The sequence below is a fragment of the Myotis lucifugus genome, unplaced genomic scaffold (assembly GCF_000147115.1).
Source record: "Myotis lucifugus unplaced genomic scaffold, Myoluc2.0 scaffold_170, whole genome shotgun sequence".
Lineage (NCBI taxonomy): Eukaryota > Metazoa > Chordata > Mammalia > Chiroptera > Vespertilionidae > Myotis > Myotis lucifugus.
The window spans coordinates 787,553-800,970 of NW_005871218.1; the positions used below are offsets into that span (position 1 = coordinate 787,553).

The following is a 13,418-nucleotide window of genomic DNA, read 5'->3' on the forward strand; positions in this document are numbered from 1 at the left end:
GGTAAATATGACTACTTGTACAATGCCTTAACTAATAATTAAAATAATGATTACTAGGGAACATGGCAGGTTGCTTTAGCTGAAGAGAGGACCAATGAAATAAAATGAGACCATCTGTGTTTTCATTCTTAAGATGTTTGTGATTACAAGTTTCAGATCATGAGTTTTAGGCTTATGATGACACAAAAGAAAATTATTCGCTTCAACATCGGGATGATCATTCATCCCAAAACAGTCACTGAGCCCCTCCTTTTTCACTGTGCAGTGTGCTAAACCATGGGGGCACAAAAGTGAATTGGCCCTCAAGAAATTTACATTCTGTTCAGTGAGCTGGGAATAAAAACAGGAAATCAGAACAGAGCAGTGTCTGCTAAATGTGTAAACAAGGGTTTATGTCGGGGCACATACAAGGACTAAGCTTCCCAGAGTACCTGACATCTAAGAGGTGAGGAAAATGGCATCAGGCCGTTTTTACACCTACAATTTATATTGGTTTAAGAGGAGGTAAGAAATATGATATAATTTTTAAAAATAGTAACTTTCATTTTAACTATAAGAATAACTATCACTAATAAAAATCCTATCTGTGTATATGCATTTATATATGTGTGTGTACATGTATATACACAGAGATAGATAGAGTGCCAAGGAGCTCTGAGAAGATTGCATGGCGCAAAGCACATGTAAGTGTTAAGTATTTCCTTTTTAATAACAACCTAAACAACACAGCACTGAACTTGACTAGATTGAGGGAAGATAGTGATATTAGTAACCAGCAGTCTATGAGATACTGAAATAATAAAGGATCAGTTAGCTATATTTACAAGGACAACAAAATAACGATAGCCAATTTAGTGCACTGGTCAGTTCGGGGAAATAACTATAAATTTAGTGAACTAAAATAAGAGTGAAACATCTGTTCCAGTTATTTAATGGTCTGACTTCTGTCAAACTGGCAGTCCTCTGGAGAAAACCAAACAAAATACATAATCTGGGATAACATCACTGACAGCAACTTGTTCATTAGGTATTCGGGTCTTCTTCATAAAAGTGCAACACAAAATATGTTTTTAAAATCTCTGCTTTTTAAGGTCTCTGATTGCTTGGTTCTCTAGAAAATGGATGTATTTGCACTTTATATTTGTCAATCATTTGCTGTAATCTATATATCTATAGTAATAAAAGTGTAATATGCTAATTAGACTGGACATCCTTCTGGACGACCTTCCAGACAAAGCCAGGGCTGTGAGGGAAGCCCAGGTCCCAGGTCCTGGGTGCCAGAAGGAAGCCGGTGCTGGCAGCCAGGGGAAGGAAGGCCTACTCTTGCACAAATTTTGTGCATCAGGCTTCTAGTCTATAATAATTAAAGGGTAATATGCTAATTAGACTGGACGTCTTCCGGACGTCATTCAGGATGTCCTTCCTGATGAAGCTGGGGCTAGAGCAGCTGTGGGCAAACTACGGCCCGCGGGCCCCAGGTGCCTGCCATTGCCAGAGGAGGGATGCCTGGGTCCTGGGACCGTACCCTTTTATGTAACAGCTGGGGGAAGGAAGGCCTATTCTTGCACGAATTTCTGTGAATCGGGCCTCTAGTTTATATAAAAGCCTAATATGCTAAGTGTCCATCCAACCATTCAACCAGTCGCTATAATGTGCACTGACCACCAGGGGACAGACCCTCTGACTAGTAGATTAGCTTGCTGCTGGGGTCCAGCCGATCAGGACTGGGCGAGATGGGCCGGACACACCCTGAAGCCCCCCTGTGGTCCCTTCCTAGCCCCCATCTGCACTAGTGGGGTCCCATGGCCTGGTCTTCATCCTCTCAATCTGGAGAGCTGGTTTTGGCCCGATCCCCACAGGCCAGGTCAAGGGACCCCATCAGTGCACGAATCTGAGCACTGAGCCTCTAGTTATTTATAATAGTTGAAAACCTAGAAAAAAAAAGAAGTCAAATCAGTTAGCGATTAAAGTATTTATCTGTTGTTGAAATAAAGTGTTGTCAATGTAATTTTGATCATTAAATCACCAGATTTATTTTTGAGGAAAAGACAAAAGCAAAAAGAAACGCTCTCAATCCAATTTAAAAACTTGCTATATAGTGTCTTCATATGCATAGACTGGTTACCCTTTTTGAAGAAAACTATTGATTTTGGGTTTATTGATATAGTCAAAGGCTCTGTCACCTTTAATTCTGGGAAAAAGTGCTTTCTACATCTTGTTAGCTATAAAAATTATGTAGAAGATATAATGATTTATACCAGTTGCTTATGTGGTGCTCAAATGAGTCACCTTGGGGTCCTAGACTACAGATACTGATTCAGAAGGTCTGGGATGGGACTTGAGATTCTGCATTTGCAATGAGTTCCCAGGTCATGCTGATGCTATTTGTCCAGGGACTACACATTGAAGAGAAGTGATCTATAGGATCTATGCTTACACTACTATGTCTCATGGATCTCATACTAACACACACACACACACACACACACACACACACACACACACAGTCAGTTGCTGAGGGTTGAGTTATACAGAAATGATGCTATCCTTACCAATGGAGACATATTCTCATCAGTGATCCACAAAAGACTTTTTTACCAGAACATTTTTTTACATTATCTCATCTTAATGATGCCTTAATTCTGCAGATTCCAGTATCTAAGATATCTAGTTTCTGAAGGTAAATGGCATTTGCTGTATACACTAATTTTTCAGTTGAGTTTAAAATAATTCCATCTTGCCACACACAAAAAGTGCTTGCAGCTAAGAGTGACTGCTTTCTTTACACACAACCAGATGTGATTGAAGTGGGCATCAACGGTTTGAAAAGCATAATGCAAAAGCTGTTAAATATGTCCAATTAGAAAGCATTTTACTTATTTTTATCCTCATTACTTCTAAGTTTCACCAACTGTGGTTCAGGCTCTGGGCCTCTTGAGCTAATATACTCTTTATTTCAGTAAATTAGCATAATGAAGACCCTTCAGTGTCGCCTTGGTTGTTCCAGTGTTGTAGATGGGATGACAACATTATTATAATGAAATCATTTATATGTAACATTTCAAACAGTGAGGCAGCAGTGGAGTCAAACTTGGGACTCTCCAGCCAATTTTGTCTTTCTTTTTTTAATATACTTTTATTGATTTCAGAGAGGATGGGAGAGGGAGAGAAAGATAGATGCATCGATGGTGAGAGAGAATCATTGATCGACTGCCTCCTGTATACCCCCCCCCCCACTAGGGATCAAGCCTGCAACCCGGTCATGTGCCCTGACTGGAAATCAAACCGTGATACTCAACCACTGAGCCATATCAGCCCTGCCAATTGCATCTTTCTATAGATGCATGTGACATCGTATCAGGGACAGGATTATTGAAGAGATGGATCAATTTGGATCTTTATCTGAGTTACAAAGAGTGTATAAGGTGAAGAGAGAACTACCTATATGCTGAAATAAAAGTTAGTGTCAATCAGTCTTTATTGAGCATACACAACGTGCAGGGTTTGCTATAATTGCTGCAACCTGCAAGTTAGAGTGCTAGAATGTAAGGTCAAAATCTTTTCTATATGTACACTTTTCATCAAGGCATATAATCCTCCTGATTTTCATCTCACATCCAATGGATTCTTAAAGTTAATTAATGTGTCTTAAAATATAACAAAAATTGCACATGTGTTTGATTTAATGTAAGAAAATATAATCATTCTCTAAGCTTTTCTTCAATAAACAAGTTTTTAAGAAAAAACAACACCCTCTGTCTATAATTTAATCTTAGTGTTCTATAAAGTCCTGCTTTTAGTATCAGCTCTCAGAAGTGAATTGTTTGTCAAATTTCTATTAAGCTGAAGGTGAAAAATTAATGAGCCATTTCATATATTTCAAAATGAATGCAAGTCTGTTAGTTATGCAGCACAACAAATCAAGATTTGTCTGTGTTTGAGTATGGTCTAAGGTTCCCTGATATTTAACTTTTGAATGCATTGTTTCTTATGTTTAATGGAGCATTTTAGAGGGAAAAAGAATGCAGTTATTGATTTTTTACTAACAGATAAATATATCTCAAAGATGGTTTTAGTAATCAAAATACTTTTTTTACCCACAAAGCATAATTTCTGAGCAAGGGTAATCAGTGAGAGTTGCTGGAGACACCTGGGTTTTGAAAACCTATGTGATGTGTCTGCTGTGGGAGAGCAATTAGCTGGGGAGAAAGCATCCACATATAGCAAGCATGAGGTTAATAAAATTATAATTTATTCTTTGGTTGTACCTGTGCTCCATTTTCTAGGCATTCAGTAAAATAAAGGCATTGAAACTACCTTTCAAAGAATTATTGATTCCTTCTTTTGTTTTCCCAGTAATTATTGAGCTCCTCTTATGTTCCTCACAATCTGCTTGGCTTTGAGTATCATACAATGAGGAAGAAGACTTGATTCTTTGCCTTCAAGGAATTTAGCCTTTAGAGGGAAAACCGAAGTGTTTATTATGAAATGTTAATGTTAATAATTAGAAATGGTGAGCATTACAAAAAAGGTACAGATATATCACATAAATAGGAGGTGTCAGAGAAAGCTTACAGAAGGTGACTTATAAGTTAAAGTCTGACATGTGTGATGCAGGAGAAAAGCAGGTGAAGTGGATGGATGGGCTTACGCAAGAACATGGAAGATGTAAATCACAGAATATGTAGGGGGACAGCTAGTTTTAGGATAAGATGCATGAAGAGGAATGATGGGAAATAATGTTGGAAATATAGGTCGGAGATTGTGAAGGGCCTTGAATGGCAAGGTAGAGTTCTGTATTTGAACTGGGGAGAGGTGAAATCATGCAGCTTTTCAAGAACTTTCATTTTGTGTTGGTAATGTGTCAGCACCTAACATCTACGAAAACTTCAAAATAACAGATTGTTCATTTCTCATAAATGCTACAGTAGTCACCCCATTCCCAGGGGCGATGTTCCAAGATCCCCAGTGGATTCCCCAAACTGCAGATACTACCAAACCCTATATATAATTGTTTTTTTCCTATACCTACATGCCTATGATAAAGTTTAATTTATAACTTCAGAATAGTAAGAGATTAATAACAATAACAATCATGTAATAGAACCATTATAACAATATACTGTAAGAAAAGTTACGTGAATGTGGTCTCTCTCTCTGTGATGCCTGAGAGAGCTGGGAGGTTACTAAGAGGCGGGTAGCATACAAGTGTGGAGATGCTGGGCAAAGTGTTGATTTACTTCTCAGGCCAAATGGAGCAGAATGGAGAGAGATTTCATTATGCTACTCAGAATGATGCTCAATTTAAAAATTATAAATTTTTTATTTCTGGAATTTTATTTTTTTAAATGTTATTTATGTCAGAGAGGAAGGGAGAGGGACCGAGAGAGAGAATCATTGGGATCAGAGACTGCAACCCTGGCATGTTCCCTGACCGGGAATTCAACTGTGACCTCCTGGTTCATGGGTCGATGCTTAACCACCAAGCCACGCCAGCCAGGCATGGATTTTTCCATTTAATATTTTCAGACCTCAGTTAACTGTGGGTAACTGAAGCCCTGAAAAGTAAAACTGCAGATAAGGAGGGGCTACAGCATTTCATTGTCTGGTGTACACTAAAAGTTTCAAAGGCAGTGGCTGAGGGAGGAAATACATGCTGGGCGAAGCAGAGGAGGTGGCTATCAAAGGCTTTCCGCTCTGTGCACACTGTGGATGCCTTGAGATTTTTATCACTGACTCCAGGTACAGCCTAGAGCAGCAGACATAGGGCTGCTCACCTGTGGCTGAGAGCAATTTCCTTGTGGTCTGAAAATCCCCTTTCGTTTATCTCAGCAAGCTATATTCCTACTAGCATCTTCTGTGTGAACCAGGACCTGGCTCATGGCCATGCAACCTGTATAGTCTCCAGGACCCCCACTGAGAAGGACCCACACCTAATTTAATGCTCTGCTATTGCCATATTGAAACTCTCCACACTTTTTGAACAAGTAAATGGTTAGGAAGCAGTGAGCTGCACTGTGATCAAAATGCACTGCCATACATCCATATAAAAGGGGTTACTGAATTATGAGAGCAGCAGAGCGCTTATATAACAAAACCGATTCGAAGCTTGAATCTTCATTATTTTTCTTCTTCAAAGCCATGGCTTCTATGGTTGCCACAGGGCTAAGCTAAATATCATTTCTTAGCCTTGTGGTTTTGCAGTTGATAAATTAAGGAAAAACTTCTGTAACATATTTTCTCATTTATAATCTGCCTCCCGGAGCCTGGGTACCAGTATGGTTGAGTTCTGCACCCCCTGCAGTCCTTTCAAATTAAATTCTGAGGAAAACTTTAGCAATTATTTTCCCTAATAAAAGTTCTGAAAAATGGAGCCCTCTGTTCGCAAGCATTATTGGCTGCCTGGTAAAGTCATTCCGTTGTGTATTTTATTTTCTGAGTCAAGATAATATATAAACTGAATAAGGTATCTTTTAATTCTATCATTACACACAGTTTTTTCTCTTTACCCTGAGTACTTGTGTATTTTTTCCCTTATTTGTGCTATCATGGCTGTTTTTCCTTTTTATTTGTGTTTAATTTTTGTTTTCTCAAACTTAGAGATGAATATAGTAAAATATTCCTGCAAAGCTTAATTCATAAAAATATGTCACCTTCTCCCATACTTCCTTGTGTCCTTTCCTATCGCCCAAAGGTAAACACTCAATTGCTTTCAACATTTTTAGTTATTTTTTTTATATTTGCCTCTCGGTCTGAAGAGCATTTTAAAGAGTTGAATTCATGTTTTAATTTTATCTATTATATTGACTTACCACTATGGACGACAAAGATTTAATTTTATTTCACAAGTACCCTCACCCTTGACTTTTTTGTCTATTTTTCCTATAGAATGTTGCTTTTGTGTTACAAGGTCATAGATTATATTGTTATGACTATGTCAATACTATTCACATCGTATGATGATTATATTTCTTTCTTGAAAATCTGTTTACTCCCTTTGCAGCTAATAGTTGCCTCATCTCATAGATTTTTTTATTTTTCTTTGTATTTAGAAACTCTCCACATGCTAACTCTGATCTTACTGTACATGTTCTCCCAATAGAGCAACACATACCTAGTATTTCCATTGTTTTCATCTTCCTGGAGACCTCCCCCCTTCCTGAGCCTCTGGACTCCTATTCCTCTCCTCATTAGGTCTGCTGCTCCTGTGCCATTTTAGCATTGTTTTTGGATGAGAGTTGCCCTTAAGAGTGGCAGAATTAATTAAGTTAATTTGAAGTTCTTTGTATGGGTGGAATTTATTGACGGACGGGTTTTAACATAGGGTGTCTTGGATGAGTGGCTTTATTGGTAGACTTCAGATTTTAAGTATTTTTATATATTCTCTGTTGACCTAGTCATGTTTACCAGAAGTGAATTTTCTGTTGTCCTAACTGGAAGGAAGGGTTCTGGGCATCAAGAGAGTAAAACATCGAAAGAGCCTCAGAATAGTAAGGTCATCCCATTGAAGTATTCGGCTCACCATTCTCTTTATCTGGTGTCTCTCTGCTGGCATCCCGCCTTCCGTTTTCTGCTGGAGCGAAGGAGGGAGGAACAGGCACTATTCACATCCACAGGGTGACTGAGGGGGCAGGAGGAGAGACCCCCCGAATCAGAATTTCATCAAGTCCTCCTTTGCCCCGACTTCACTAGGTAGCAGGCATTGTCAATACCTACACCTTTCTGGGTTCTGTGGTAGAAACTGCATTGCTTTTCAGCATTCCCCCTCTGCAGGCTTAGGTTTTGGTCTCCTTGGTCTGTTATCAACTATTCATCTGCTTTACAGCTTGTAGAATCTTATTGTTATTGTCTTTTTTAGTCTCTTAGACCATGTGGATTAGTGCTTTTTAAATTCCTTTATTGTCATTTCCGAATGGAAGTAAATACCTGTGTGTGTGTGTGTGTGTGTGTGTGCGCGTGTGTGTGTGTGTACAATCTGCTATCATTTACTAACATGCATAATAGTATTTGGACTGAATTTTTATTAAGTACTGCAAATCATTTTTAATAAGTAGATTGTAAATAATGAATAAACAAATGAACAAAATAAACCTGCCACTCATAGTTTAAATACTTATTACAGAAAATTTTTCTTCCAGTGTTTTTTTTTCCTGATTTTTTAATTTTTTTTTAAAATCTTTATACATAGGTCCTCCTTTTTGCCCCATTAACCTCTTCCAGCCCTTTCCTACCCACCCAAGGCCCTCACCACCCCATTGTCTGTGTCCATGGGTTATGCATATATGCATACAAGTTCATTGGTTGATCTCTTCCCATTTCTCTTGACAAAGGATTCTGTATCTTTCTCTCTTGAATACAGTTGGAAGCTTTAGGCAAAACCGATGGAACCTCACCTCTCTCCTAGTGCAGCCCATCTCAGCGGCACTCGTGGCAAAACTGATCTCTTCGTCCAAAGATGGGACCAAAAATGGTGTCTGTCGCCCTCTAGAACTCCCACCGAGTGGTAATGTATTTATAATGTCTGTCTGTGTGTCTTATACTTTTATAAGTACTGTGTTCATTTTTAATCTCTTAAATTTATGTGATTAGGATTGTGCTTTTAAAAAAAACCCACACATTTATTTTTTATGAGGTGCAGCCTTTACCTTCTCTGTCTCTTTAAGGGATATTTTTGGAAGGTAATTTTGATAAAGACTGAGAGTTGACCAAACTCAGAGACTGAAAAAAAAGAGGGAACACATTTTGGACTGCAATAAAGAAAAGCAGCTTTGCACATAAAGCATTTTGTAAGTTTCATGAAAATCTGCTTAACATAGCTTCCCGGTTTCAGCTTCAGCAGGCTTGTTGCCTGCCAAGATTCAGAGGATAGCAGTCAGCTATCTGGGGTATGAAGTCCTTTAGTAGAAAGCATTAAAGCCTAATTCCTGCAATTGACTAAAAAATCCCTCTGTCTTTACACATCATTGCCCGAGAGATGCTTCCTGTACTGCAGTGCAGTTTGTCAGGCCTTGTTGGACCACATAGGATAAAACCGAAGAAATTAAACTACCTGTCGTGGTGAAAGCGCTGCTGCCTCTTGTTTCTGCCTCCAGCCTCAGCATTAGAATTCTAGAGAGGAGGTTCTCTTTACATATCGTTAAATTTGTATCTAGTCGCCGTGAAATTCAACTTGTGGGGCTCTGTTTTTGTGTCCAGACCTGGAGGCTTAACTACCCTTGTTTTATTTCATCTGTTTATCTCTTGGCAATAAAAGCATTAAAAATATGTTTCAAAGAAGCCTAAAAAAATCTGAATACATTCAGAATTGCCCTCTGGTAGAGATATAGCTTTTCAAAGGCCTATAGATTGAGAGCCTCCTAAACTGATTATTGATTGAGCAAAGTGGGAAATATAGACAACAATGATAAGCCTGTGTCTTCAAAGTGGAATGAAGAAGCCCTTGAATTGTGTTTTTTTTGTGTGTGTGTGTGTTTTGTTTTTTTTCTGTCTTCTATTCTGAGCCCACAAATTCATTATGGGCTCAATTTGTTAAAATCTATAAGCAACAATGTAATAATAGTTTAGTTGTAAGGAAAGCACTGGGCTTCATAAGAGACTAGATTGAAGCTCAGATTTAATTAATTGATTAATTCAACAAATATTCAGACCCCCGATATGTTCCTGCCATGCTCTGGTCGGTGAAGTGACAGCCCCCTCGCCAGCACCCTGCACCACCTCCCTACCGAGAGCCTCTGTGTCTGCACCTACAGAAGGACATCTAAGGTTCTAGTATCTCACGTTGTTCTGAGAATTAAATCATGACGGACATCTGAGTACTTTTGTATACTGTAAAATGTTATGTTGGCAGCTGTCTTCCTCATCCAATAACCATATCAATTTGCTCCACAATATGTCAAATGTCTGCATAATGATGCCATAGCTAAGCAAAATAGCAATCTCCAGTTTTATCTCTGCAATAATTTAGCCACATACATGGCTAAGAAGACATAGGGTAGCTTAGAAGACATAGTGAGATGTATACTGAAACCTGCTTATAACTCTAGTGTTAAAGAAGCAACGAGATAGGCCTGCTTTAGAGCTATAACTCGTTTGGATCATTGAGAAGTTTACCAGATAAAGCCTGTGGCAGAGACCACCACACTGTCCTTCTTCATGAAGGTAGAGAACAGTTTGCTACAGCCAGATAATAAAGGAAGGAAGACTCATCCTCTTCAGATGTTTCTCAGAAGGAAAAGCAAAATCTCAGAAGGAAGAGCAAACATCAGAATACTTTATTAGCATATTCTTTTTTAAAAAAACAATCTGTCATTACCTAGGAAACAGTAAGCATATTTACAATTATCTATTTTTTTCAGGGATCCTCTGGACCTGTTAGGCCAAATATTGATTGTCTTGACATTTCATTTCAGCCACAGTAGTACATAATGCCCCTTCACAGTGCCATTTTAAGTTGTAAGGCAATAATGAAAATTAAATTATAGGAGCATTTTATAAATCTCTTTTGAATCAGAATGCAGATTCTCTATAACTAGAAATATTAAGGCCACCTGGGTTTAAATAGTTTACAGATTAACTTGACATTTCATTCCTTGACATTTTACAGATCCCAACCAGATATCTGTGACCCTTCAGGCTTTCAGAGCTTTCTGTCTACACTACATAAGCTGTTCTTTCTTTGTTTTTTTTAAGATTTTTAAATTCACTTTTAGAGAGAATAGAAGAGAGATGGGGAGAAATACTAATGTGAGAAAGAAACATAGATGTGAGAGTTAAACATCAATCAGCTGCCTCCTGCACACCCCTTACCGGGGATCTAGCCAAAACTTGGGCATGTGCCCTGACTGGGAAAATATTTTATGAATCACTTTTGGTGAATATAAGAATGACTATTTCTAAGTTGCATAAAACTTAATGTCATCAGTGATGATGTGATAAGTTTTACATAAGTAAATTTGGGTCATTTCTCCTCATAGGGATGGATGTACATATAATATATATACATATATACCTACATATATATGTAGTTACTATTTTACTATTCAAAATTTTATATATATACATATATGTATATATTACTGAAAATTCCATTTATTAGAATATAATGTCTACAGATAATATTATTTATAATTTTTACATATTTCAAAGATTTATATTTCTAATTTCTGAAAAGCTACTTGAAAGTACATATTATCATTTCTTGAGCAGAGATTTAAAGTGATGTATTGAACATATTATCCACAAATTGTTGCTATACTAAAATTTATTGGCAAGTAGTACATTTTTGCTTTTCAGGAAATATCCGTTAACTAAAAATGTTAATACAGTTGAATCCAGCATTGTTGTTGTGTGTTTTTGTTTGTTTGTTTGTTTTTGTTTGGTTTTTGGTTATATATGAGACCAATCAATCTGTCCAGAGTAGCCTCAAGAGAAAATTCCTCAGGAGATATAAAAAAAATAAGCTAAAAAAATAGAAAACTTGTTTTATTTATTTTTTTAAAATGTATTTTATTGATTTTTTACAGAGAGGAAGGGAGAGGGATAGAAAGCTAGAAACATCGATGAGAGAGAAACATCGATCAGCTGCCTCCTGCACACCCCCTACTGGGAATGTGCCCGCAACCAAGGTACATGCCCTTGACTGGAATCGAACCTGGGACCCTTCAGTCCGCAGGCCGATGCTCTATCCACTGAGCCAAACCAGTTAGGGCAAAAAACTTGTTTTAGAGAAGGGTTGGCTTTAATAGATTTTGGCCATCAACATGTAAGAAAATATCCAGAACATGACATACAAATTTAATTTGTTCAACTTGTATATAACATGCATTTGGATATGGTGGCCACTCTTTATACAAACAATTTCAGTGAATGACGGTGTTGTGACAAATACAAGCTAGGTGTTAGGAGTCACTGAACCGTGTGGTGGTGACACCCCATTGTGTGGCTCTTCAAGCAGTCAGCTGCACAGTGAACCTAGGAGTCTGAGCTGGAAGCTGATAACAGAGTATTCGTGGAACTAAAGATCAGCCTTCATGAGCTGCCAGCCTGAAGTCCTTGGACAAAGCTAAAAAAAGCTTCAGAAATCACTTTGAAGGACTGTTCATCAAGGCTCTTAAACAGAGTGAGCGTAGGTGGGAAACCCATTGTCCAAAGTCAACAGAAAGTACAGTCAACGCTCTGTATCCTGGGGAGTGCAGGTTGGGCTTACTGAGGGGGACATAGAGCTGTCACTCACCCAGAACTTTTCCAGCTTCCAGTTTTCTGTCTCGACAGGTTTGATTTTAGGAAATGATTCAGCTTTGATTCAGTCTAGAGTTTTGTTTGTGTGTTTGCTAAAAGACCTAAAGAAAGCCTGCGATGTATACTCTGAAGACAAATTATTTTAACAAGTGTTATCCAATTTTCAATGTTTCTAAGCAATTTTTACAGGGTTTTACATTCTTCTCTCATTATTTCTCAAACACCTGTCACTCCTTTCAAATTACAGTAGCTCCGACTACACTTTATAGTATATAAATGTGACAAAAATCCCTTAGAGTACAACCCTGTCTTTATATTTTGATGATCCTTTTTATTCCCCCCACAATGGATTGGCATTGCCATTGACTAACCTAGAAACTTCCAGAGATTCCTCAAGGACTTTCTGGTTCTATATTCTGCTATTCCTTTCAGGTGTCCAATTTTTCTCACTATTATTCTTTTCAATAGTATCCAGGTATGTCTTGCATGTTTGTGTTTCCATGTAGCAAAACCCAAGTTTTCCCTAAAGCTCAGTGCAAATGCTATCCTCTCCATAGAAAAGCCCTTCAGTGTTCTACTGGGACAGCCTCGCCTGACTCTGTCTACCATGCTTTAGGCACTTACATGCTCCTTGGCATTGTGGTACGATTCTGAGGTAGAGTATAAGCAACTTAGATTTTCATTAGAATGTATTGTTTCCAATTTATTTTTATTTTATTTCAATTCTTTGATATCTTCTTTTTGACCCAGGAGAAAAAAAACACACACACATATATACTGTGTGGTTGTCAGGTGTAGCATTCTATATGTATTCGTTTAGACTAAATTCCTAAATCCTCTCATTCAGATATTCTATATCATATTATTAGTTTTAAAATCTCTTACTGTGAGTATAGATTTTAACTCGTAGTTATGTCAATTTTTGATATATTTATATTTTAGGTCATTTCTTAGATATTTGTAAATTTAAATACTGTATATTGTATCTTCCTGGTTGGTTACAATACTTATCAAATGAAATGATCTTTTTTTTAGATCTATAAGGCTTGTCTTAAATTTGATTTGTCTGATTTAACTTAACTACACTCACTTTTTTAGTAGTAACTTTATGCTATATCTTTTAAACTTTTAATCTTTCTGTATCTTTACTTTTTAACATGAATTATGAATAACAATTAATG

At 37.6% G+C, this 13,418-nt stretch overlaps 1 protein-coding gene across 1 annotated transcript in view; it reads left to right on the forward strand.

The window, feature by feature from the left end:
- NAALADL2 (N-acetylated alpha-linked acidic dipeptidase like 2) overlaps positions 1-13,418 on the forward strand; it is a 1,041,900-nt gene that overhangs the window by 734,444 nt on the left and 294,038 nt on the right. Inside the window, 1 exon segment of the mRNA XM_023760057.1 lies at positions 8,360-8,503. Coding sequence (XP_023615825.1) covers positions 8,360-8,503 — 144 coding nt within the window.